At 43.1% G+C, this 26,467-nt stretch overlaps 1 protein-coding gene across 1 annotated transcript in view; it reads right to left on the bottom strand.

The window, feature by feature from the left end:
- Nucleotides 1-222: 222 nt before the first annotated feature.
- Nucleotides 223-26,467, bottom strand: part of SLC28A3 (solute carrier family 28 member 3) — a 64,897-nt gene continuing 38,652 nt past the window's right edge. The window contains exons 6-18 of the mRNA XM_003911868.4: nucleotides 24,115-24,259; nucleotides 22,483-22,596; nucleotides 21,795-21,872; nucleotides 18,790-18,870; nucleotides 17,268-17,348; nucleotides 14,817-14,942; nucleotides 12,693-12,823; nucleotides 10,578-10,746; nucleotides 9,977-10,174; nucleotides 5,423-5,504; nucleotides 4,594-4,692; nucleotides 3,897-4,017; nucleotides 223-2,737 (exon numbers count right to left, since the gene is read on the bottom strand). Coding sequence (XP_003911917.3) covers nucleotides 2,611-2,737; nucleotides 3,897-4,017; nucleotides 4,594-4,692; nucleotides 5,423-5,504; nucleotides 9,977-10,174; nucleotides 10,578-10,746; nucleotides 12,693-12,823; nucleotides 14,817-14,942; nucleotides 17,268-17,348; nucleotides 18,790-18,870; nucleotides 21,795-21,872; nucleotides 22,483-22,596; nucleotides 24,115-24,259 — 1,552 coding nt within the window. The 3' untranslated portion in view covers nucleotides 223-2,610. The remainder of the gene's footprint in view (nucleotides 2,738-3,896; nucleotides 4,018-4,593; nucleotides 4,693-5,422; nucleotides 5,505-9,976; nucleotides 10,175-10,577; nucleotides 10,747-12,692; nucleotides 12,824-14,816; nucleotides 14,943-17,267; nucleotides 17,349-18,789; nucleotides 18,871-21,794; nucleotides 21,873-22,482; nucleotides 22,597-24,114; nucleotides 24,260-26,467) is intronic.

Below are 26,467 nucleotides of genomic sequence, written 5' to 3'. Positions count from 1 at the left end.
ATTAGGTTGTTTCACTGGGAGAAGGGCCACCTATAACTTTCACAGGGTATTGGTGAGGTTTCTGGAGGCGACAAGCTCAAGAGGCTTAAAACAAGCTCAAGAGGCTTAACCAGTTCATTTTGCTGGTCCTTGGCCTTTACTATCCTCCATAATATAGCTCAGGAATAATACCCACTTTCTCAGTTCAAGGATGCACAGTATTAATAAGGAATCAGCGTAGGACCTATGCGAACATATTGCATTTATAAAGGAATGTCACAAATATACACAGAGGTAGATGAAAAAACACATCAGAAAGGTCACATCAAAGCAGGTAAAAATTAAGACAAGATATTTCTCCAAAAACTAATCTGACATCTTATAATACCAGAAATATACACACACTTCAAACCTAGGAAATCATCCTATGAAACTGCTCTGAGGTAGCCACTAATACTTGAAATATGGAGTAATCGAGTAACAAAATTTTAAATTTTAAACTGCTAGTCATTTCAGTTATTGGAAAACTTTTAAGCACATTTAAACCAACATGGGTATGTAAATTTACTTTGCAAATTTAGATATTATGAAATCTAAACATGGATTAAGTATTATCACTAAAACTTTAGTGTCTCAACTGAGATATGCAAACCAGACTGAGACTTAGTTTGATAAGAATGAAAAATATCTCACTGAAATAATATCTCCAATGTATTGGGTTAAATATATTAAAATTAATTTTACCTGTTGTTTAGTGTGGCTACGAGATCTTAAATTACATGTAACTTGCATATGTCTATCAGACACCATTGCTATAGAAAAAAAAGCACCAGCATGCAAAGTAAATGTACATGCACTGTCCAAAGTAGGAAAAAGAGAACCCCCAAACTGTAAACAAAGTAAACGCATGTCCACAGAGGAATGGTATAATACGTATACATAACATTCTGTAGGGTATGATCAACTAGGACACCAAACATTGAGAATGGGGGGAAAACATGCAAATATATTTTCCTAAAATTAAGTCTGAAGACTGCAAGGGCACATTGAACTCCAAGGAAAATTGATACAAATAATGATAAATATTTTAGTATATCACACTTCAGGGATAAACAGTCCTCTGGACATTTAGGCTCCTCCTTCACCACCACAAAAAACAAAACACACAAAAAACCACAACTATTTACACATAGATTTTTCTTTTAAGTTACTCTTGTACACAAATAGAAGGAAAAATAGAAACAAAATAAATTACTTAAGGTATTTCAAAACCTTTTCCACATTCAGTGTCTGTTTCTTGACTTGGTAATTGACGTTTGTGTTTTCTCACAGCATGTGGTCTTTATGCTATTAAGAGCAGTGGTGACGGGCATTTCATTAAAGAGCACACCACCATTGTCTCTGGAATTTTCTTCTTAGACACTGACACCCATTCTTCAAGTTTGATACTGATGCCTTCCTGGTCAGTGAAATTATCAACGCAAGGTTTTCAGAGCTCAACCAGGACTTTTTTTCCTCAACTGCTTCTTACACGGCTTTTGACTGAAGAGTAACTGCTTTGTCACCAGGAATACATTACCAAATGTGCACATGAATAGGCCTACCATCATGGCCTACAACAGGATGGCTCCTTGAAGGGAGACAAGGATGTCATATACCCTTGTGGTGTATCATATTACTTCTGCAAAATATTCACTATCCCTCCCTATGACAGAATAATTTAACTGTGGTGACTGACATCGTGCCTGTCACAGGACTTGTCTTGGCTAATGGAATGTCATGGAAATAAAGGGTATCATTTCCTAGCGGAAGATGAAAGAGCCATCACGTGGTTCTCACCTTTCTTTTCCCTCTTAAGACCAAAATGCCCCCGCTTAGAGGCTGCTCCTTTAGACTGGGTCCTGAAGCAATATGCATTACAACCAACATGGATCGTTACAAACATGTGAGTGAAAAATAAATCTGTAAGCCACTGAGGTTTTTAGGGTTGTTTGCTAGTGCAGCGTAACTTATGCTTAAACTGACTGATAGAACTCTTAAGCAGAATGGATTTAAACCCTGGTTTTGGTATGGTCCACGTGTTCTCCTCAAGGACTCTTGATTTCTGCAGGACTTCCTGAGGGTAGTCAATGAGTTGGTGATTGATGACTAGTTTCCCCTTATGTGAGATTCAAGTTCAGGCTATTTCAGGTAAGCCAAGGTGTATGCAGAGTGACCTCATCTGAGATGTGCTTAAACTGAGTCACCCTGAACTACTTAGTGGACACTAAGTGGGTGTGGGTGAGTCAGAGCCCAGTTGTTGGGAGCTGCCATTTATAGCTGTATTCTGGTGAAATGCCTTGGAAACATTAAAGTCAGAAAATACCTTTGAGACTGGAAACCACACCACCTCACTTTGGGACATCACAGAAGTTCTCCGTGGGAAAGGGGCTGGTGGGGAGGGAAGGGGAGGAGGAAGATGTTGTAGCTCTGAAGGTCCACTCTTGTTTTTCTTCATTTCTTGCCATTAAAGCTGGTTCCATGATGGAAGTATCAATCTGTGGGCAGTAGTTTTTTTTTTTTTTTTTTTTCTCTCCAAAGTAGAAAATTCAGCATCTGTACTTAAGAGTTCCACTGGAGAAGTGGCTGACCTCAAAATATATTAGGGATCCAACTGCAGTTAAATGTTGATGGATTCAACAATGTGCAGCAGCCCTTCAAAGAATACAGACTGTGGTTTCCTCCTGGGACGACTTCACCAGGACCCTTGGCAACAGTGCTGGTAGAAAGTGGAAACAAACAGTTACATGAGCCATAGATGGCAGAAACAGTAGGTGAGCAGACAATGACATTAAAAATAGTTCAGGGAAGGAAGCTGATTTTCTCGCTCACATTCTGGTTAGGGTGGATTAAAGGACAGAGGCGCTGGGGAATTCATTTTGGCTCCTAAATTCTGGGTGTCCTCAAGAACTTTCCCTATTTCCTCCATAACAAGCAAAGATAGGATAGAATCAATCGTTATAAAACACTTGCACATTAAGGATGGCATCTTGGGTGGGAACATTGATTTTGCAAACAGAAACTGTACGGGGTAGGGGTGGCTGCCATGGGTCACTGGTGGTTTCTTGCTCACCATAGACGATCATCATGTTGTCTGGACAGTCTGGATCCTCTTGAAGGGGAGCCAGCAGAAGGCGGCAGTTAAGGGCATAAGCTTAGCAGGCAGATAGACCTGAATTTTGTATCTCACTTGTGCTTGTGCTAATTTTGCTGGAGTAGGCATAGCTTCCCTAAGCCTTAATTTTAAGGAATGCAAAAAAAAAAAAAAAAAAAAAAAGAGAGAGAGCGAGGGATAGTTCCCAACGTACATAGTGGTTGCAAAGTTTAAGTGAGCTAATTCATACAAAGTGCCTAACACACAGCTGGGTGCATATTAAACGCTTGAGTAGCACTAGCTAGTGTTATAGTTGCTGGTCTTATCTGAGGAAAGTCGAAGTGAAAGGTGGTTGGAATCACTGCATAAGTTCTTACTTTTTTTTTTTTTTTTTTTGAGATGGAGTCTTGCTCTGTCGCCAGGTTGGAGTGCAGTGGCATGATCTGGGCCCACTGCAACCTCCGCCTCCCGGGTTCAAGCGATTCTCCTACCTCAGCCTCCCGTGTAGGTGGGACTACAGGCGCCCACCACCACGCCCGGCTAATTTTTTGTATGTTTAGTAGAGACGGGGTTTCACCATGTTGGCCAGGATGGTCTCGAACTCCAGACCTCGTGATCTGCCTGCCTCGGCCTCCCAAAGTGCTGGGATTACAGGCGTCAGCCACCGCGCCCGGCCACTTTTAAATAGAGTCATAAAGTTATAAAATTAAGTGGATGGGGTATTTAGGTCTGATTTGATTATTAATAATGGAGTATAAAGAAATTATAATCAAGAATACAATACCTGTTCAACAGACTTTGGCAACAAGATATCACCTTGGTTGTGTTTCCAGGGAAACTGGAGGTGAAGGCATTCTCTAAAACGTGATGGCAGTTGATGTCCACAGGAGTGCTGGAGAGTATGCCTAGAAGCAGAACAGAGTCCCATTTATTTTATTATTTGTTTATTTTTTAGTTTTATTTATGTATTTGTATATTTATTTATTTATTTTGAGACAGAGTCTTGCTCTTTTGCCCAGGCTAGAGTGCAGTGGCATGATCTCAACTCACTGCAACCTCCGCTTCCCGGGTTCAAGCGATTCAAGTGCTTCAGCCTCCCAAGTAGCTGTGATTACAGGTGCACGCCCAGCTATTTTTTGTATTTTTAGTAGAGAGGCGGTTTCACCATGTTGGTCAGGCTGGACTCAAACTCCTGACATCAGGTGACCCACCCACCTTGGTCTCCCAATGTGCTGGGATTACAGGTGTGAGCCACTGCACCTGGCCCCATTTATTTTATTAATTAAGGAAGTCACTGAACCCTCATTCTGTTCTTAGCTTCTCCACCACACCGCACACCTTTAACTTTACGCCGAAGAGCAGCTCTGACTCTCAGCTTTCTGTGGCGGTGTGTGCTGCACGTGCAAGCTGGAGGCACTGCCTGTCCTGAAAGCTGCCATTCATCCTGTGGGCACCAGGACACAAAGGACAGAGTGTAGTACCTGCGATGCAGGCTGTCATGAAGCAGGCCACGGTCCCCGCGATCAGAGCTCTCACTGCTCCCGAGGCGATGTCACGCTTTCTGGAAGGGGCCATGGATGCTGGGAAACATGGAAGGAGGGACGTGAGATCAATGTTGAAGTATTGATTAAAACCCTTAGCCTCTGAACATTGTTCTGGGGCTGGGCTCAGGTCAGCTGGCTTTTTTTTTTTTCTTCTTTAACTTAACTGGGAAATTCAAGATTCAAGAACCTCGTAATAAACTCCACATACAGAGAAATTCTCTGCTGTGGGAGAAGGGAAGAGGCTTGTTTGCCAAAAGGCTCAAAGGCTTTCATTCTCCACAGAAGAAACACCTCCTATGTTTCATCCAAAGGGCTGTTCATTGAGGGCATGGCAAGGCAAATGAGTGGCAGGAGGGATGACTAAGGAGATGATGTGTAACTCAACTGTCACCATCTACTTCTATGCCCATGGCAGACACCACTAAGAAATCACAGCGTTCTCCCACTGGACTTCCGATGGCTCTCAGAATCCAGGTGCCCATCATAAATCTATTGGCATCGGCATGCAAGGTGAAGCCTACAGGTCACCCCTGGGCTGGGAGAAGCACCTGTATGTTTGAGAAAATTCTTCCTGAGGTCAGTTTGGATGTGCATGGGAAAACTATATTGCAGAGTAGAGATAAAAAAAAAAATGGACCCCAGAGGACTCATGACTGTTGAAAAGGCCTTTTTCTTCTCCTGACATGAATAACATTACAGAGCAAAATGGAGATCCAAGTATGTCTATGTCACATCTGTGTTGTTGAAGAATGTTCTTTTCACTTACTGAGTCCGCCGATCACAATTCCTAGGGACCCGATATTGGCAAAACCACAGAGAGCGTAAGTGGCGATTGTCTCAGAACGAATCTGTAAGCAAGCATAAACACGTATGTATACACAGTCTGATCTGGCTTAATAAATCTGACATCCGACTGGGCTTCATTTTGACCATAAATTCAATATTGACAAATAAATGCACAGTCCATGGTATCAAATGCCCATTACTTCCTAGACCCCTTTTACCATCTCCACTTGAATTTTGTGGGAAAATGGAAGGGGACTGTGTGGACTCAGTGACTCTCTACAAAAGGCTTACAATTGGTAGCCTTGGCTTCTGCAAATGCTGCTTCCTGGTCAATAATGCCTTCTAATATTCCATATGACCTGACCATCTGCTGCAGTGTGCCAGGGTCAGGACTAGTTGCTGGAGATACAAAATTGGTCCCAGAAAATATTCACATTACATTTACTTGACAAAGGACGTGTTCAGACTATATAAAGAACTGTTATAACTCAGTAAGATGATAAACAGCCAAGGAAAAATGAATAGAGATTTGGATACTTCACAAAAGCTCTGCAAATAACCAAAAAGTACATGAAAAGATGTTCAACATCATTGATCACCAGGGAAATGCAAAATAAAGCCACAATGAGATACTACTATACCTCCACTAAAGTAAAAAAACTGACAATACAAAGTGTTGACAAGGATGTGAGTGACTAGAACTCTTAGATATTGCTGGTGGGAATGTAAAATGACACAGTCTGTTTGTGAAACAGTATGGAAGTTTCTTAACATGTGCTGCCTGAATGACCCAGCAATTTTTCTAGGAGAAACAAAAACACTCACCACAAAAAGATTGTACATAAATACTTATGGCAGCTTTATTAAATAGCCTCATGCTGGCAACAACTTTAATGTCATTCAGTAGTCAAATGGATAAACAATTGTGGATACCCATAAAATGAAATGCTGCTTTGCAATAAAAAGGAAATACATCCAAGAACATGAAAGCTAAGTGAGCACATGTATATGAAATTCTAGGGCCGGGTGCAGTGGCTCACGCCTATAATCCCAGCACTTTGGGAGGCTGATGTGGGTAGATCATTTGAGGTCAGGAGTTCAAGACCATCCTGGCCAACATGGTGAAACTCTGCCTCTACTAAAAATAAATAAATAAGTAAATAAATAAATAAATAAATAAATAAGCCAGGCATGATGGTGTGTGCCTGTAATCCCAGCTACTTGGGAGGCTGAGCCAGGAGAATTGCTTGAACCCAGGAGGCAGAGGTTGCAGTGAGCTGAGATTGCACCGTTGCACTACAGCCTGGGTGACAGAGTGAGACTCCATCTCAATAATAATAATAATAATAATAATAATAATAAATCCTAGAATATGCAAAAATAATTTACAGTGAAAGAATGGATATTGGTTGCCTGGGACTAGGTCTTTGGGTGGGGATGGGAGTGGAGTTGTTGACTACAAATGGCCATGAGGAAAACTTTTTTTTTTTTAAAGGTGTGATGGAGATACTCTGTATGTTGAATATGGTTGTGGTTACATAGGTGACATCAAAACTGAGCCCTTAAGTTGGTATTTAAGTTATAATTCAGTGGAAAGGATATAATTTAAAAATAATTATGTTAATAAAAAGGAAATTTTTAGCTATCACAGGAGCTTCCTGATAGTCTGGCCATGGTGTGTGTACTGCAGCTCTGACCACTCCTTGGGAATGTCAGGATGCCCAGCTGGAAGTAGGAGAAGGAACATCCTTTTCACGGGACAGTCAGAGGATGGAAGATGAATTCATGAAAGCATGAGTGTGGCCCTGTGACTCAAGAGATACTGCTTAGGCCAGACAATTTTTTCTCAGTTTGAGGACTGATTCAAACTGAGGCTCAGAAGATCCCATCTACTCTATTGTTCCCCAGAGGCATACCCAGTCTGACAAAGGTACCCACGTGACTAAAGCAATAATTTTCCAATATCCTCAAAACTCTATGATTTTGTTCAAAGAATAAACCGAGCAATGCTACACTCATTCAAGACTCAAGTGGCCATGGTAAGATTTTTGTTGATTCCAAGGCCCCTCTTCTCTCTCATGGTTTCTGAGAACTCTCCTTTGTTGATATTTTCCATCAGCGTGCATATAGCCAGCAGGAAAAAAAAATATTTCAAGTAGGTATGCAGTCCACCGTTCCTGGAAAAGCTGTCCTTGTTCCCCACTTTTTTCTAGTGCTTTTCATTTAGTTCAGCTGGCTTCAAAACCGGGCATGCTTATTAAGAGATTGTGGGGAGAAAGATAAGGGGCTTGAAACTCCTCTTTCCCCTTTCCTGGGATAAGTGGGAAGGGGGGCACACAGATGTGGCCATGATGGGTTTTAGAAGAGGAAAAGGAGGCTGGGATAATTCCACGCTGACTTTGCCCACAAATGTGCAAGATGATGTGATGAAAAGAGATGCACCGTACTAGGAAAATATTAATAACACACCTTACAGCTCTCCTTGTGTCTGCACAGGATGCTATACGTACAGGATGGTCATTATAGCACTATCTCTGATAGTGAAAAAACAGATAACTGCTTATCAGAATGGGACTAGTTAAGATGAATTATGGTGTGCAATACAATAGAATACTATGTCACAGGCGCTGATATGGAAAGGTACCTGAGACACGTTATTAAGTGCAAAGGACAAGGTTAAAAGCAGTGAGTATATGTTACAGGGAGAAGAGCTCCAGAGAAAGAAGAAGGTTGCCTTACTTTTTCCTTTATCTTTTTTTGGACCTTTTGAATTCTATACTATGGTATGTGTTACATGTAAACAAATGAATAAAAACAGACAAAGTATTATCTTTAGGAAAGAGAAAGTGATGGAATAAAGGGCTCATCCTGGGGCATGGGGGTAGTATTCCTCTTATCTCAGATGGAGGTCAGCATGGGCATAATTCAGTGGATATCACTGGTGTTTTGCCTCACGGACCCACATAGTACGTTCTGTTCTGTGGCACCTCTTCGGGATGCCCTCCTCCACTTCTAGGTTGTGAGCAAAAATTGCTGAAACTCATCTGCATTTTGTTGATTGCAAATCAGAAATTTGGAGAAGCAAAATGCCTTTCCCATCGTGACTCAACAATAGCGGAGGCCACTGAGCTCCTGTTTCCAAATGTTCTCTCTGTGCCTGCCTTTGGTTGGGCTCACCCCTAAACTCAATCAGCTCTACTGTTCTGTCACTACCCTCGTAATAACCTTTCCACACAACTGCTTCGTGCTGCCAGAACACAGAGCCCGGCCTGCTCATTAACAAAACCATTCTTTCCTGGCAACTGGCAACTGGGGATAGAAAACATTGCACTTAATTTAGCCTATTGTTTACTTTTGGCAGGGAAACAAACTGGTTTTGGTGGCATCTAAACAATGAGAATAATTGGCCAAGCTTTACTGGGAGGTTAGTTGAAGAATGAACATGCGAGAACAGGGAAATCTACAGAGCCCCCGCTCATGTCAGAGGTGTGGGTCAAAATGCCCTAGCTGTAAAATATAAATCAGTGCTCCCCCCGGAGTGGGCTTTTACACTGGTGTGCTATGTGGGAGTCAATCTGCAGGCTTGTTCTTTGGGAGGCCGGGAAGGATGGTAGTGTTGTTTGTGGGTGAGCAAACTCAGAACCTTAGGCAGGCTACTTTTCCTCCCCTTTCATTTTTAAACCAAGTACATGCCTGGAACATTAATTCCAAATGGATTGTTTCAGTGAGTACTAGGGATGCTCAGGAATGTTAACCATTTCCTTAAGAGTTTCCATGAGTGACAATTCTGTTCTCCAGGGAAGAGGGTTGCAAACTCAACTACAAACATGACCTCACCTGAGTTCCTCATCCCACCAAAGGCCAGACAGATGTGAATGTCTCCTTGCAGGCTACTGACCTGAAGTCCTGACGTAATTATGGTGCTTGTCTCAAGGCTTTCAGATCACAGACTCTGAGTCTTTTCTCTCCCTGATCCACGTAGAGAGCAGTGATGATGCTACACTCTCTCTCAAGGATGTCCAAGCATGATGTTACTTTTAGACAGTTTCTCAGAGCTCACAGAATCCATTAAGTTCAAAGGGAGAGGTCTTTATGATCACTAGACTGTCAGCCACTAGACTATGAGGGCAGGGACCCCATGACTTGCTGAATGCTATGGCCTCAGTACTCAGCACATTGCACATAAAACATTTTTTATGTTTTATTCAACAAATTTTGGTTGATTGATTGCAGTCCCAGCTCATGTGACTCTGGGTCTGTGTCCACAGTCCTCAAAAGTAAATGATCACAATGGCAATGATTAGCTATGTCTACACACTCATACACACACACTCTCTCTGATTAATTCAACATAACTGAAAATTAGGAAGTTCTATGTACGTTATGAGCTCCATGAGCCATAGATTTTAGGTTGTTTTGCCCTCTGATCTATCCCAGGTGCCTGGCATAGTGCTTGACGCACAGAGGCATAAGTAATAGATGAATGCAGGTATGTGATGAAGAAATGTAACGAGAAATTAAAATAGTTACTCACTGATATATATTGCTGCACACCATTCACAAATTTGGGTCCACCTTCTTTCCTCAAGTGGATCCATTTTGAGAGGTGCTCGTAAGCCACAAATTCATTGAAGAAGGTCTTATAACCTATGAGTCTGGCAACCATAAAGCTGTCCTGCCATTCTACTCCCATTATGAAGGAAAAGGGCATGAAGATGTAGGAGCAGATTAGCTACAGAAACCAAAAGTAGACACTTGATTAGAACAGTGATTTGCTTTCAGTTCTGCCTCCTCGGTGATAACACTGTTCCTGATCCCTCTGTCTCCTTTAGGCACAGAAATTCCTTCTTCCCTTGCCCATCTTTACCCATCAGAAATCAGAACTAGAAATCGGTCATTTGAAGTAAGCTGGATTCTTGGGGAAGGGGCCAGGAGAGACTGACGGTCGTTGCGGGGAAGGAGGGTGATAGGAGACAGAGAAAAGGTGGGTGGGAAGTTGGGGGATGCATGAGAAGCTTCTATAGCATGGAAGAGTCCACTGAGGTCATCAGGGTGGGCTGTTTACAAACCTATTTTATTTTTAAACAAAGATAGGCAGAAACAAAACAGAGGGCAGGGGTGTGATATGATTATACCTCAAAACTCAGCTGTGGGTAGTCAAACATATTTCCAAACCAGGACAAGGCTGAATTCATAAAAGACAGCAGGGCCAGGAAGGCAATCAAATTCACAGCAATGTTGGCCACCAGGGAGATGGAGGAGGAAGCTCCTTGTGTTGCAGCTTCTAGAAGATTCCCTGAATCGCTTTATCAAGAAATAGCAATTCTAGAATTACCAAAGGGTTGTTAGGGGATGGACACCATTGGTGCAGAAGTAGCACAATGAGAGCTTAGACAAGAGACAAACTATCAGGCCCCTGCCTTGCTCGAAGTACTCACCTGAATCCCATGACATCATGAAGTGGGCATATGGGTATTTAACCATGTTTGTTCTTGTTTTTAAAGAGATAGGGTCTTGTTCTGTTTCTCAGGCTGGAGTAAAGTGATCATAGCTCATTGGAGCCTCCAAATCCTGGGCTCAAGTGATCCTCCTTCCTCAGCCTCCCAAATAGCTGGGACTACAGGTGTGTGCCACCATGCTTGGCTAATTTTTTTTTTTTTTAAGAGACGGGGTCATGCTACATGGCACGGGCTGGTCTTAAACTGCTGGGCTTAAGCAATCCTCTTACCTTAGCCTCCAGAGTCTGGGTAAGTTACATTACTTTTTAAATTTGGGAACATTTATAATAAAAACTTGGAAAATGATAAAAATATTACAAGTTTAAAAATGATTTTTATTACAAGTAGCTGCCAGAGAATAGTTATAAAATATAAATGCTATAAAAACTAATGATTCAAAAACAACAATAAATCAATGATTCAAGGAAGGCTGTAAATCCATCACCTCATTTAGAGATGGAGTGCCACCATCACTTTGAATCCCCCTGTGTACTCTTCTTTGATCCCATCCTCCCCTCTAATCTCAGAGGTACCTGTCTTCCTAAAATTCACTCATCATCCCCTTTCTTTACCATTTTCCTACATGTCTGTATCCCTAAAAAATATATTGTGTGTCCGGGTACAGTGGCTCACACCCTATAATCCCTGCACTTTGGGAGGCCGATGCAGGTGGATTTCTTGAGCCCAGGAGTTTGAGACCAGTCTGGGCAACATGGCAAAATGCTGTCTCTATAAAAAGTACAAAAATTAGCTGGGTATAGTGGTGCATGCCTGTAGTCCCTGCTACTCAAGGGGCTGAGGTGGGAGGATCATTTGAGCTCAGCCTGGGTGACAGAGTGAGACCCTGTCAATAAAACAAAAAAACAAAAAAACCCCAAAAACAACAACAACAAAAGAAACACACACAAAAACATTGTGCAAGTCTGCACACTGAGTAACTTTATAAGTGGAATTATGCTATATTCTTTGGCGGCTTGCTTTTTCACTCATGGTTGACTTTATCTACATACAAGGGTGAATTTCAGACACATGTTGGTTGCTGATGAATTCTGTTATTTAAGGAAATACTCTTGAACATCCTAAATTCCTTAGTCTTTTCCACTCTGTTTTTCTTTCTTTTTCACAGAGCAAAATAAAAGGAACCAGCTTTCTTATAAGAGGAACCTCCAGAAATGGTCATCCTATGACTGTCTAAACCAAGGCTCCATAAACACTCTGCTATATTTACAAAGAAATATCTTTACAACAAACAGATATGGAAATGTATTGACATTAGGTATTTAGAGAGGTTGATATCAAGTATTAAACAAGATTTTGGCCAGGACCCGGCGCTTTGGGAGGCTGAGGCAGGAGGATCCCTTGAGCCCAGGAGCTGGAGATCAGCCTGGGCAACATAGTGAGACCCCTGTTTCTAAAAAACTTAAAAAATTAGCCGAGTGTGGTGGCACATTCCTGTAGTATCAGCTACTTAAGAGGCTGAGGTGGGAGGATAACTTGAGCCTGGGGGGTCGAGGCTGCAGTGAGTTGTGTTCATACCACTGGACTCCAGCTTGAGCGACAGAGCAAAACGCAAGTCTCAAAAAAAGGAAATAAAATAAGACTCTTTTTGGTGAAGTCTAAATAGTCTTTGGACTTACTTAAATATCGTAATTCACTGTGCTTTCCGGTTATCGAATTTTTGCTGTACATTGAATTTGGAGTCCCCCACCCCAGCTTGGGTAGTCATTAATTAGGTGAATGTGTCACACTTACCCACTTTCCATTTTCATGGCATTCTTGAGGGTTATTTTAGGTTTTTCTGTTTCAGGCCAAAAGAGTTTAGCAGCAGCCAATGACGCAGGTGCCGACATAACTGAGGCTGTTAACAAGTGGGAGGATGGAACCTGCAATTTCAGAAGAAAGAAGGCAAACCCAGGGTTAGCTTTTTTCTTGTGTTCAGAGGAAGGGTCCAAGAGCTCCGCAAGGGAAGAAACAGGGTAGGGGGTTGCTGCTATGACAGAAGACAATGTTTCTTTGGAGGTCTGGAAGAGCCACTCTAGCTCAGTGAGCCAAGTTGCGGGCATCGCCTTGAGAGGCTGAGGGATAAGGGAGACATTTGTGCTAACTGACCACATCCCTCGGGAGAAGCATAAAAATGAAATCTGATTGTTTCAGAAAAGAATTAATCCTATGTTGTGGAAACTTTCAAGGAAGATTCCTCAACCTCTCTGTTGCCCTTTTGAATGCTCAGACAGCCCCTAGAGAATGTATGTCATTACAATTTTTTTTTTTTCTTTGAGATGGAGTCTTGCTCTATCATCCAGGCTGGAGTGCAGTGGTGCGATCTTGGCTCACTGCAACCTCCGCCTCCCCAGTCAAGTGATTCTCCTGCTTCAGCTTCTTGAGTAGCTGGGATTACAGGAGCCCACCACCACACCCAGCTAAGTTTTGTATTTTTTAGTAGAGATGGGGTTTCGCTATGTTGGCCAGGCTGGTCTTGAATTCCCAACCTCAGGTGATCCGCCCACCTCGTTCTCTCAAAGTGCTGGGATTACAGGCATGAGCCACCGAACCCAGCCTCATTACATCATTTTAGATAGGGGCTGGGGAGTGGAGAAGGGACTCGTGATTCACTTGCAGATGTGTATATTCTCCTCTCTCCATCTTCCTTTTGCTCTCCTGAGATCCTCGGTGCCTTTACACAATCTTCATTGATCTGGAGGCCCTTTAATTTGTACATGACTTCTGTTTCCTTTATCGCAGGTCGACTCGTTCCCCTTCCCGCCCCCGCTCACATGGTTTCTGGATTCTCTTCCACATATGTTCAGAATTCCAGGATCAGCACCTCCCTGCCTGTTCCTGTTCCCCCCAAAACATTTTTGAGGCAGCATTTCTGCAGTGGGGATGGCATTCCCCAGATGATCCACGCAAGCCGCTCATTCCACAGGTGTCCTTTGCTCCTTTCTTCTTGCCTCTTCCTACTAATTGGCACTCCAAGGCCTGGATGAAGACCTAGAATGAAGCCCACTTACCTTGTAAGAAATCCTAGCCTCCTGAGTCACACAGTGACTGGGCTGTGTTACTCAGTTTCAATATTGGGGACTGTGCCTCTGTGTGGCTTGTAAACTTTATGGGTTGGGGTGCATGCACCAGTTATAACATTCTCTAGCCTTATACTACAGACTGCCAACTCTCAAACTTGGCTGTACATTAGAATCTGAGGAATTTAAAAAAAATATTGATGCCTGGGTCTCATCCCAAGGAACTGTGGTTTAATTACTCAGATATGGACCTGGGCATTAGAGAATTAAAAGCTCCCAGGTGATTCTAATGTGCAGAAAGGTTTGCGAATCACTGCTGTAGACCAGGGGTCAGAAAAGTTTTTCTGTAAAGCTCCAGAGAATAATGTTGTTGGCTTTTTGGATCACAACGACTAAACTCTGTAGCACGGAAGCTGCCATAGACAAATGAATAAAAGTAGTTGCTTTCCAATAATTCATTTCCCAAAACAGGAGCAATTGGGATTTGGCCCACGGGCCATAGTTTATTGACTCCCAGTCCAGATCACCTTGACTGAGGTAACAGTTTTTTTTTTTTTTTTTTAACAGATTTAAATTTTCAACCAAATCAACTTCATCATACGATTGCATTTTTCTATTTTTATTCTGCCAATAGAACTCACATTTAGACAGCAGGGATATGAAGCCCCAAAACTCCTTGGGGTCCCTATGTTCAAACGCCAAAGCAACTGTGACCAACTTTTGCCATATGGCAAAACAAAACAAAAAACACTCTCTTGGCCTCCTTTTCCCACCAGCAATAGAAAAGAAAAAAAATAACAAGAGCAAAGAAAGAAGAGGTTGACGTTTTCATAAGTTTATTCCAAAATATTCTTACCCCAAAAGAAATGTATGCACCTAAGACACTTCCAGCAATTGTAGAGAACCCGGCGGTCATGATGGCGTGGAGTTCAGACTTGGTGATGTATGGTAAATATGGTCGGACCAGCAGTGGAGACTCCGTCTGGAGACAAGGAAGGGTGACCAGGTTGCTTTTTAAATCTGTGCGGGGGTGGGGCAAGGGGTGCCAATCTACTTATAATTTTATTCTTTAAAGCAGAGAGTTTCTAAGAGTGAACCCCAGACCAACTTCATAAGCGTCACCTGGAAACTCATTAGAAATGCAAATTATTTCGATTTACTAAATTAGAAACTCCAAGGGCGGGAGCTAGCAATCTGTATTTTCACAAGCTTTCCGGGTGATTCCAATGCATGCTCAAATTTGAGAACCCACACCATCGACCTGTGAGTTATTTGAACTCTAGATCAGTTTCCATATGTGGTCATGTGTAAATTTTGCAAAATTTGTGAGGCTAGACATAGAAAGCCTCCACCCAGCCTAGGAATGGATGCTGTGATGACTTGGTGCACTCCTCTAAGGGTCAACTGACTCTACCCAGTGGCCTGAACTTCTGGATGGGTGATTTCTAAGCCACTGTGGCTTCCAATCTTCCAACTTCACCTTGACAGACCCTAAACCTATTTCCTGATACCTCAGGGAAATAGAGACACAAGCATTAAAAACAAACAACCTCAGCAATAACAAGGACAGGTGCCTGCAGGCCCTTCTGTAATTGGGAGTCAGAGAGCCCTCTCTGATGGGTGGAAAGGAAGAAGCAGACGGACTATAGTTGGAAAGGCTTGAAACCCATTAAGGAGGACAGGCAGCCTGCGGTGTGGGGCTCTCCATAGATAATAGCTGTACTTTTAGCATATTAAGTATCAAATTGAACATCACAGAAGCCTGTGTGCAATTTTACAATTTTCTCCTCATTATCTCTAATTGTTCTATAAGATTGAATGTGTGGTGCCTCGATCTATCGACTAGGAACCCTGTGCATGAGCCCTCTTATCCTGCAGGTAGGAGCAATCAACTCAAGATGGTGCCCTAATTAGTCCTGGGATATTTTATGACTGTAATTATAATTATTTCAACTCCTAGGGAAGGAATCGTGGGCCCCCACTCTAAAGACTATGCTCCAGGCTAGTAAGCATAGATTTTTTTTTTTTTTTGATACAGTTTTGCTCTTGTTGCCTAGGCTGGAGTGCAGTGGCATGATCTCTGCTCACTGCATACTGTACCTCCTGGGTTCAAGCGATTCTCCTGGCTCAGCCTCCTGAGTAGCTGGGATTACAGGCATATGCCACCACGCCCAGCTAATTTTGTATTTTTAGTAGAGACGGGGTTTCTCCATGTTGGTCAGGCTGGTCTCGAACTCCCGACCTCAGGTGATCTGCCTGCCTTGGCCTCCCAAAGTGCTGGATTACAGGCATGAGCCACTGCACTAGGCCGTAAGCATAGCCTTTAGAGTAGAGGCCCATGCTTCTTGTTGGCTTACCAACAAGAAGGTTCCGCCTGCCTGGAGCAGTTGTAAGCCTGGGATTTGGGGCTATGTGTTTTTCTGAGTGACTTGATTTTTGCTTCAAATTCAATTGCCTTGCCAGTGGTGCTGGCAAGCATTCACACCTGGTTTTCGTGGCGTGTGACTCCATTCTACATGAAGCTGCATATCTGGAGTGATGAGGGACTTATTACAATTTCTTGCTGATCCACCCCTTAGCAATGCTGCTATTTTGAGGGACACTCCTTGGCATTATAGTTATTTGCTTAAATGGGCTTCAGGCAAAAGAGCATTTCTCCATGTGATGGAATAGGGAGGTGAAAATTGCAGCCTAAAAGCTTAATTTTGATGAGAGGAGAAAAACCTGAAAGCATTTTTTTCAGGCTCAGCAAAGACAGAATATTGACCAGTTCAGACAAGCTGAGAATACGCTCAAGTGTTTACACAGTTGAATGGTTGTTGGTGGAAAGGCTGTTTGGTCTCCTCCATTGCCACAGGCATTATAGTTTAGAATGGGAGGCTGCCTGTTCCATGTTTGCGGCTTCGAGATTTGGAAATAGTGAAATCCATCCAAGTGGAAGAGCTAACAGCCTCTGAATAGTTGACCAGAAACCTCACAATCACTAAATTCAGATTTATTGAGAATCTATATGAGAAGCTCTATGTCTATGCTTTAGTAAAATGACAACCTTCCATCCTCTTCATAATCATTCTCAAGAACCCAATTCCACAATACCATACCCAGATTGTTAAAAGGAATTTCTCTCTCTTTCTCTCGCTCTCTGCCCTCTCCCTCTGAAATCTGGACATTGCCAATACTGGGGCTTTCTTATGTTGACACCCTTCTCTCTACACTAAAATAACATTGTGCTATTTTCTAATTTGACTTTTTGGAAAGAGACGATCCGTTTCAACAGATGTTTTGTTTTGTTGATATTACAACTTACTTGTCCAACAAATATATTGCCAGAAGCAACTACAGATTCAATAGGAGATGATCCTGTAGTAACTAGCATGATCCATCCAACCTAAAAGGAAGAAAAGGACAAAGTTGACAAAGAACTTTTTGTATACCCAAAACTTCAAAGTAGGGATTAAAATCCTTAAACTGGAGTAAAATGTTGAGGGCTTCAACAATTGTCAGCAGGCTAATGATGGTGCCAAAGGTAAGTTTAACTTATTGAGCCCCTAGAGCAGGCCAAGCAAATCCTCTTATTGGAGTAGTAAGTCTGAGTCATTGCATCTACTTTGAACATTATACAAATCAATTTCTATAGGTCTATTGTATACGAGTAATAAATGACAATTGCTAACATGGTCATGGAAGGCTTTACTGCATTCCAGACACTGTGTTAAGCCCTTGATCCAGAAAATGCAATTAATTCTTACAATAACTCTTTGAGAGAGGTCCTATATAATTATACTCATTTTATTAAATAGGAAACCAAAGCACAGAACAGTTTAGTTGTTTTGTCAAAGGTCACCCAAATGTAGCGGGATGTATTTGAGGTTTGGTCTTTTTTACTTAATTGAAATGAACATGGTTTTTGGTTCCACTTTTGTACTGGCCTTTCAACTAGAGATGGTGAATGAGGACTTCCTGTTGCATTCTCTCTCCTTGCTTTTTAGTTTAGACGAGAGCATAGCAATTCTGAATGTTTTGGGGTTTAAACAGAAAATTATGGGCCCTGGAGTTCTTGCTGTCATTCTGAACTCTGCTGCTACCTGTATTCTGGTTCCCTCTCTCTCTTCTCTCTTTTCTCTTTCTTTTTGTACGTTTTGATTTATTTATCGGGATCAAGGAGGGCTGTGGCTGTGCCCCAAGCACTGCCTGCACTGCTCTGTGCTTCGGTGAGGTGCATCCAAATTGGCTGACAGATCTCCTCGTCCTCTGATCTAACACATGAACATAGGACTCCCAGAGGCTAGGGCAGCAGGAAGGACATGAACTCTTCAGCTCTGCGTTTGTGTGTGTGCATGCATGTTTATGCTAATGAAACTCTCTCAGGAGTGAAAAGCTGTTTCTCCTTTTTCCTTCAATTTCTCTAGCACCTCCAAAACAAGAAGTGTCTACTTTTGTAACCTCCTTAAGCAAGGTAGCATATAATTAAGGAGTAGCTTAAAACAGAAAAAAAGGTAAGCACAGGGTGATAACCAAGATGAAGGAACAGCATCGTTTCCCCCAGCAGTATCTGACCTCAACTCCTCAGCTAAAGAAGTAATTGCTAGAGTTTCATGAAGATATCCAGTGGTTTGCAAAGCAAAGCCCTATTAGAAGCTCCTGAGATAAAATTCCCTCATGGACACATTTAGGATTGGGGGTTTTGAATCTAATCACTTAGGTGGTGGTGGTGGATAATGGTAGGAAGAGAAAGGCACTTCGTAAATACCTGCATAAAAGGCCTTGAGGACTTGTGTCTGAGATAATCAGCTCTACACCTGTAACCCAGTCCCTCCCAGCCCCAGTACCTTTCTAATAATCCACTGCATCAGTCCCAGGTAGTACAGCATGGACATCACCGTGCTGAAGAAAACCACGATCGGCAGGATCTGCGAGGACGGAAACAATCATGGATTAATGATGGGTCCAGTTGCACCAGCAGGTTTTATATCAGGCCTCCTCTCTGTCTCCTTTTCTCCCTCTGAAACATCATAAAAATATGGGAAACTCCTCTTGAACTTTAATCAGGCAGCTTCCCTATCTACAGTCTTTTATTCTAATTTGTCACAGGACTTGACTTATTTCCCCTCTCTTCTATGGTGAGCTTTTTTTGCTCAAGGAATGAAGTTTGGGGGGATTTGTAATAACTAGATCAATACACTAAAGGCTGCCAGAAAATAGTCTTGTTGTTCTGATGCTAAAAAGACATGGGCTTCACCACTAGTTAGCAGAGTAACCCAAGTCAAGATACATTGTGAGCAACCTCAGAGCCTTATTCTGAGTGTCTGTAGGGATCAGGTAAGGCATGGTGGGTGCTGGTACACAGTGCCTCCTACTGGATGGCAGACACACCTGACAGCAATAACTTCAGCATGTCCTGAGCATGACCCTATGGTCTAAGCATGTGTGTTTGGAGTTCTGAACTAAGGAAACTAGGAGTGACCAACCGAAAGATTCATTCCTTATCTATAAGGAATATCTGAACCCTTGGCTCATCCCGTGGAAAGCAGGCCATACAGGGGATCCAGGCCCTTTGTTTTGGGTTAAATGAAGGTTGGGAGGTGGAGGTTGCTGAGGGAGGATGCTAAGTGAGAATGCTATATAAACTGCCTTTTACAAACGATAGCTGTTCTCCTGTCTAGCCTGCCGCCGCTGGATTGCCCTGCATGTGAGTCCCCTCAATAAACCCTGTGTCTCATTTGCTGGCTCCAGGTCTTTTCTTTGGCCTCTCAAAGATGGTGCCCCCCTACTGAAGTCAACAGGGATCTGTCATGACCTCTATGCAGTAAACATTCATTCTTCTAGCTTTTAAAATAATAGTGATTTTACCTATAGTTTTTCAAATTACTGAAAAGTGACTGCATTTTGGAAGCTACTTTAGTTCTGTGTTAAAGGCCATTGTATTTTCTGGGTGGGCTTGGTGGCTCACACCTGTAATCCCGGCACCTTAGGATGCTGAGGCAGGTGGATCACCTGAGGTCAGGAGTTCAAGACCAGCCTAGACAATGTGGTGAAACCTTGTCTCTACTAAAAATACAAAAATTAGCCAGGTGTGGTGGCACACGCATGTAATCCCAGCTACTGGGGAGGCTGAGGCAGGAAGATCACTTGAACCTGGGAGGCGGAAGTTGCAGAGCTGAGATTGCACCATTCACTCTAGCCTGGGTGACAGAGCAAGACTCCATCTCAAAAAACCAAAACAAAACAAAAAAAAAACAAAACCAGTGTATTTTCCTAGATCCTATGTTCCTGACGCTCTTTGGGTGCCTTCAATGTAGCCAGTGTTTCCACAGAGAGCAATTTCTATCCTGCATAGACCACACAGAGCTGTGGGCTAGGTCCTTCCTCAGCCTCATCTTACTGCACCCCTTTCCCATTGTTCCCCAGCTCACTGGCCAGAGAAAGCTGCTACCAGAGGCACAGAATGACCGAGGACAATTTGTACAGGATCCAATTTAGAAAAAATCTATTAATAATATATATTAAAAGACATTTTATGCCAGTATTCAGAGCTCACTCACTATGAGCCTTTTATTGGCTTTAATGGGTAGGCAGTGCCTTCCTGAAAGCTTGAGGGAGTTACACAGTCTCATCTCTGGAATGTTAGCCGAGGATTCTGTGTTGGCAGGAGACAAAATGCCCTGGAAGAGGGGAGGGGGAGGGCCTGAAAACCCCTGTGTCGTCTGGGTAGCAAGTTATTCCTTCTTTATGACTTTATTTTTCCCAATTCTGAATTCATTTCATGATATGAGCATATTTCTATCTCACTCTATAAACATTTGGCCCTTCAGAGATGGCTGAGTTCTCTTAGCCCTAAAACATCAAACCAGCTAAACTGCCAGGTAGAGGCTGCTGGGGGAGGGTGCTAAGTGAAACGCTGTATAAACTGCAGGCTTTTTACAAACGTAGCGGTTCTCCTCTCCAGCCTGCCGCTAAACTGCTGGTTTGGTGTTTTAGGCTGAAAAAAGATTCAGCTTAAAAGTTGGCCTAACTGAACCTGGGGTAATTTGGAGGTAAATTTGGAGTCTCTAGGTGAGAAAACAATTTAGAAATGTATGAATAACAACACACCACAAGAAAAGCTGAAGGAAAACCCAAATGCATGCTTCTGACTCACTGACAAGCGTTTGTAGGGACTTCCCAGAGGAGGATGGGCTTCCTGGGGCATGTGGGAGCCTCAAGAAGGAATTGACTGTGGCCAGCCACGGGGCCAAGCTGCCTTTCCCCTGTAAAATAATGTTCCTTCTTTAATTAGGAGAAGGCCTATCCTCTAGTCCTGCCTAGGCAAAGGCTGTGCTGAAGGAGAGATGAGAAAGGTTTAGCGTGGGAATGGCTCTAAAACAGGGGTTGATGTGGTTGACCGGCTGCCCCAGGGACTGGGACTGAGAGGCTACAGTCTGTATGGAATACAGAGCTGTCATTGATCCTGGACCCATCAGCCATTCACTGCCACATGTCTACTTGTTGCTGGGAACATAATATTCTTTTCCCTGAAGGCCCAAGATGCTATTACCCTTTTGATTCTTCCTAAGTACCGCAGATAAAGCTACAAGCCCCACCCCCTGGTATCTGAATATGTCTAACTTCCTCTAGATGTTTCCCTTAACTCCATAGTAACAAGGTAAAATGTGTGCAGTCCACTAACTTCAGATAACATTGTCAGTGGAAAAGGGTGGTGATGTATTACACACCTCTGACCAGCCCAATAGGTATATACCTGGTTTTTGGTCAGTTAAGTTCTATCTGAACATCTACAAAGACTGAGAAGCTACTGAAATAGCAGCGACTACATAGAAAAAAGGTTTGACTTTACCTTAAATGCAAAGAAGTGGTCTTTGTATTTCTCACCAAACACAAATGAAGCACCAGCATCTGTGTACTCCAGAAAAGTCTGAGTTAAAGAAAGAAGAAGAGATTTCATTCCAACCACATGGGTGGGAATTAGACAGTGCACAGGAACGCTAGGCTCTCAGAGGATGGACCCAGCAAATGTGTTGAATAGACTTGGGAAGTTAATGTTCTCAGCTTTGCCCCCTCTAATGAATGGCATAGTAGAAGCATATTTTTGAAATATTCCTGTATACAAATTTCCTGACATTTCTGACATTCAGTCTGATTCCAGAATGCTACAGAATGAGTTGACCATGGCAATGTGTTGGGAGCCATACATGGATTGTAGGTGGCATTAGTTAGCACTGGATGCAAAAGAAGCCTATTTCTCTGTCTGTGGAGACATCTAAGAAGTATGATAGTCCTTGGGGAGGAGGATGTGGGCAATGAATTAGGGAGTGATGATATAGGTACGGAACAGCAGTAATGTTAACAAACCAGACAGACTAACATATTCAGTATAAGCAAAACTATTTGTCTAAACCATGATGCAGAATTAAAATTTGAGACAACTCATGCAGACAGATAAACCCATTTCTGACACATCTTGAGGATTACCTCCAATGTTAAAAGCACCATAAAAGCAAGGTGTTCTTTTGAATCAAACTTACCTGAACTTGCCTGCCCAACCAATCAAAAGCTATATATCCAGGGTCAGTCCTTAGAATCAAGAGGCCAAGAAGAAACTGTAGCCCGATTCCCCATAAGACAGGTCTCCAGTAAACCTATACAGAAAGATCAAATGATATATCTTAGAAGGAAAATTAATGCAGGCCTCAGCATAAATGTCTAATGGATCACTATTTCCTTGGACACATTCTCAGATGTGGTCTGTCACCCACCTTCTTTGGGAGGCTAAAGCTGTCATAAGCAGAGAACCCTTTGATAGAACCATACCTTAAAAAACTCAGGCCGGGTGCAGCGGCTCATACCTGTAATCCTAGCACTTTGGGAGGCCAAGGTGGGCAGATCACCTGAGCACAGGAGTTCGAGACCTGCCTGGCCAACATAGCAAAACCCCATCTCTACTAAAAATACAAAAAGAAGCCGGGCGTGGTGGTACATGCCTATAATCCCAGCTACTCGGGAGGCTGAGGCAGGAGAATCGCTTGAACCCAGGAGGCAAAGATTGCAGTGAGCTGAGATCGCACCACTTCACTCCAGCCTGGGCAACAGAGCGAGACTCCGTCTCAAGAAAAAAACAAAAACAAACTCAGGATTGCATTCCTTCTCCCTAAAACTGAGTTTCAACTCTTCGGTCCAGGAAAGTATGTAAGTAACAATTATGTCCTGATAAATTACTTCGATAGAAACAGTAGTCTAAGAAGGACCATTAAAGGAGGCAGGATCTGGCCATCCTAGTCAAGCTGTAAGTACTGGATACTTATAATTATTTCCCCTGTCTGGAAAATGGAAAGGCAGAACATGATTTCTCTGTGTGTCTAAGGTTTGTTGATCTGACAACCTGTAAGTGAATTAAGTAAAATATTGCCCTGTCAAGAGGCTCTCATTTGATTGTAAAAGAGCCCAATAAACTCTAATGCAGACCCAGGATGTGCAGTAGGAATGGACAGTCATTTGCTTGCATCAGTGGTGCAGGGCTGAGTGGCTTCAAAAGGACTATGGCATCAGAAGCACAGACAATGGAGATGTTCCCCTCAGCAGGGCAAGGAACTTAGATCATATTAGCTGACTTGGTCTCTGATTAATGTTTTTTTCCCTTGGGTCAAGCTTTTAATGGTAAAGGCTTCCAGAGTTTGCCATCGTGAGTTACATATGAGAGCTTTGATGTCTCCGAATTCTTGCCCATTTCATGGGTTACCAGTGGACAGAACTAGGATGAGAGTTGAGTTCAATATTAGAAAGAAAATTGTATAAGGACAAATTTTTGGAGTATAAATGCCCAAACTGCATGGGACTTCGTCTGGGGAAATCTGGATCAAAATGCATGAATTTTCTCTGTGTGTTTGATGGAGGGTATGCGAGAAGAAATTAGACTTGACAGGGAGAGAACATCTCACTGGTTGTGTAACTGGAAAATTACTGAAAATGGAGCATGAGATAGTAACAAACAGTACCGTGAAAGTTCAGGAAGATAGGGCACCCTGGCCACATTAAATAATCCCATCAAGGTAAGAAAAGTACTGAACAATAGTTCAATTCTCTCACAATCAATATTTTGAGCAATTTACACATGGGGAGAAAAATAAAAAAAGAATCTAAAAGATCAGCTGGATACTTACTCTGGTTGGGTACTTGGAAAATAGAAATAACAGGACAATGTACGTTACGAGCCCACCAAAGGACACCAGCTGCTGTTGACCCAATTTGGCAGTGTCAAAGGCCAGCCAGAAAATAACTGCTAGGACCAGGGAGCTCCAGATCACCCTAAGAGAAGGGGAAGGGAGGCATTGGCATCATTTGTTGTGCTACTTGAGAATCATAATCAGGCTTAATTTTTTTTTTTTTTTAACGAGATGGAGTCTTGCTCTGTTGCCCAGGCTGGAGTAGAGCGAAGCGATCTTGGCTCACTACAACCTCCACTTCCCGTGTTCAAGCAATTCTCCTGCCTCAGCCTCCCCAGTAGCTGGGATTATAGGCATCTGCCACCACCCCCGGCTAATTTTTGTATTTTTAGTAGAGATGGGGTTTCACTATGTTGGCCAGGCTGGTCTTGAACTCCTGAGCTCAGGTGATCTGCCTGCCTCGGCCTCCCAAAGTGCTAGGATTACAGGTGTGAGCCACCACCCCCAGCCATCAGGCTTCAATTAACAAAGAAACATAGAAACAAGATGAATACACTCTAGCACCAGTAGGTTGTGCTTTTGGAAACTGCAACAGAATCTTTTTGGTTGTGGCTATCAAGGCAAATAGCTAAAAAATTAAGTACTGGGTCTCCTTACTCTACAACTCTTGGGCCCTTTGCCTGTTCAAGGATGCATGAAGGGGCCAGAGAGGAGAAAGCATGTTTGGAGAGGAACGTCTAGTGATTTCTTTGAGAGAGCTACTGGGATTCTTCACCTTCGTTTTGTGGGGTGGGTGAGGTGTTATCTGCTTCCCTTTAAGGAATAACTTGGAATATGTTATCTGCCCTTGGGGGACCTCACCAGCCGCTGAGAGGGAGATCAGACATTAGGGCGAGTTCTGGCTCCCCTGGGGAGCCCAGCAAGCCTGATAAGTCTGACTCAGGACTCACGGCTTGCACAGCAGAGCCAGAAGGCCTGCTGTGTTGGGATTGCACAAGCCCAGTTTATTAGGCCAAGGATGTGTGAAGTTTCCTGGTAGATCCCACGTTAGCCTTGAGGAAGAGAACTGGTCTGGGGTCCTGCTCAGGGGGCCACCTGAAGGGAGAGGAGGTCCCTCAGAGAGAGGCTGAGGGAAAAGCTCTGAGCAGTTGCTGCAGGACACAGGGTCCTATGGGAAAGGGTCGCTCTAACACTTCACAGGCCCTTCCTCCCAAGAAGGCCAGCTTCATATCCAGAGCAGGTAGCCAGGCTGATCCTGGCTTTGAGACTGGCAGGGGAGCAAGTAACAAGGAGAAAGGGGACACTCAGGCCCAGGCTAGGGAGGAAAGCTAGGGCACTGGGTCAAGTTCACAGTTCTCATTACTGGAGGGGACAGCATATTCTGATGTTAAAACATGTCCATGATGCCTGTATCAAAATATCTCATATACCTCATAAATATATATACACCTATGACATACCCACAACAATTAAAAATTTAAAAAATAGGCTGGGCACAGTGGCTGACACCTATAATCCCAGCACTTTGAGAGGCCAAGGCAGGAGGATCACTGGAGGCCAGGAGTTCAAGACCAGCCTGAGCAATATGGTGAAACCCCCGCCTCTACTAAAAATACAAAAAAATTAGCTGGGTATGGCAGCACATGGGAGGCTGAGCTACTTGGGAGGCTGAGGCATGAGAATCATTTGAACCCAGGAGGCAGAGGTTACAGTGAGCCAAGATGGCGCCACTGCACTCCAGCCTGGGTGACAGAGCAAGACTGTGTCTCAAAAAAAAAAAAAAAAAAAAAACAAGGCTATGAACTTTGGACTATTACTAAGAGTGTTCAGAAGGGTCATGGGCTTTTGGCATTTTTGTAAAATATAGGGTAGATATCTCCCATTGAATAAAATTGAAAGAATGATGAATGAAAAAAATTAAGTTTTATTTTGACCATAGCCTCATGGGTCATGAAAAAAAGTGCTAGCAGTCTTCAACATCCCTAAACAATTTTAAAAGCCCTACATTTTTTATGAGTAAAAGGCATGGGAAGAAATTAGAGGAAAAGAAAACCTGATAGAAAAATTATTTGGGGCCAGGCGTGGTGGCTCATGCCTGTAATCTCAGCACTTTGGGAGGCCGAGGCAGGTGGATCATCCAAGGTCAGGAGTTTGAGACCATCCTGGCCAACAAGGTGAAACCCTGTCTCTACTAAAAATAAAAGAATCAGCTGGGCGTGGTGGTGGGCAGCTGTAGTCCCAGCTATTCAGGACGCTGAGGCAGGAGAATCGCTTGAACCCGGGAGATGGAGGATGCAGTGAGAGGAGATCGCGCCACTGCACTCCAGCCTGGGCGACAAAAATGAGACTC

This window comes from Papio anubis, chromosome 13, assembly GCF_008728515.1.
Source record: "Papio anubis isolate 15944 chromosome 13, Panubis1.0, whole genome shotgun sequence".
NCBI classification, from domain to species: Eukaryota; Metazoa; Chordata; class Mammalia; order Primates; family Cercopithecidae; genus Papio; species Papio anubis.
Note: the sequence above shows the minus strand (reverse complement) of the source record. Positions and strands in the feature narration are given on the sequence as shown.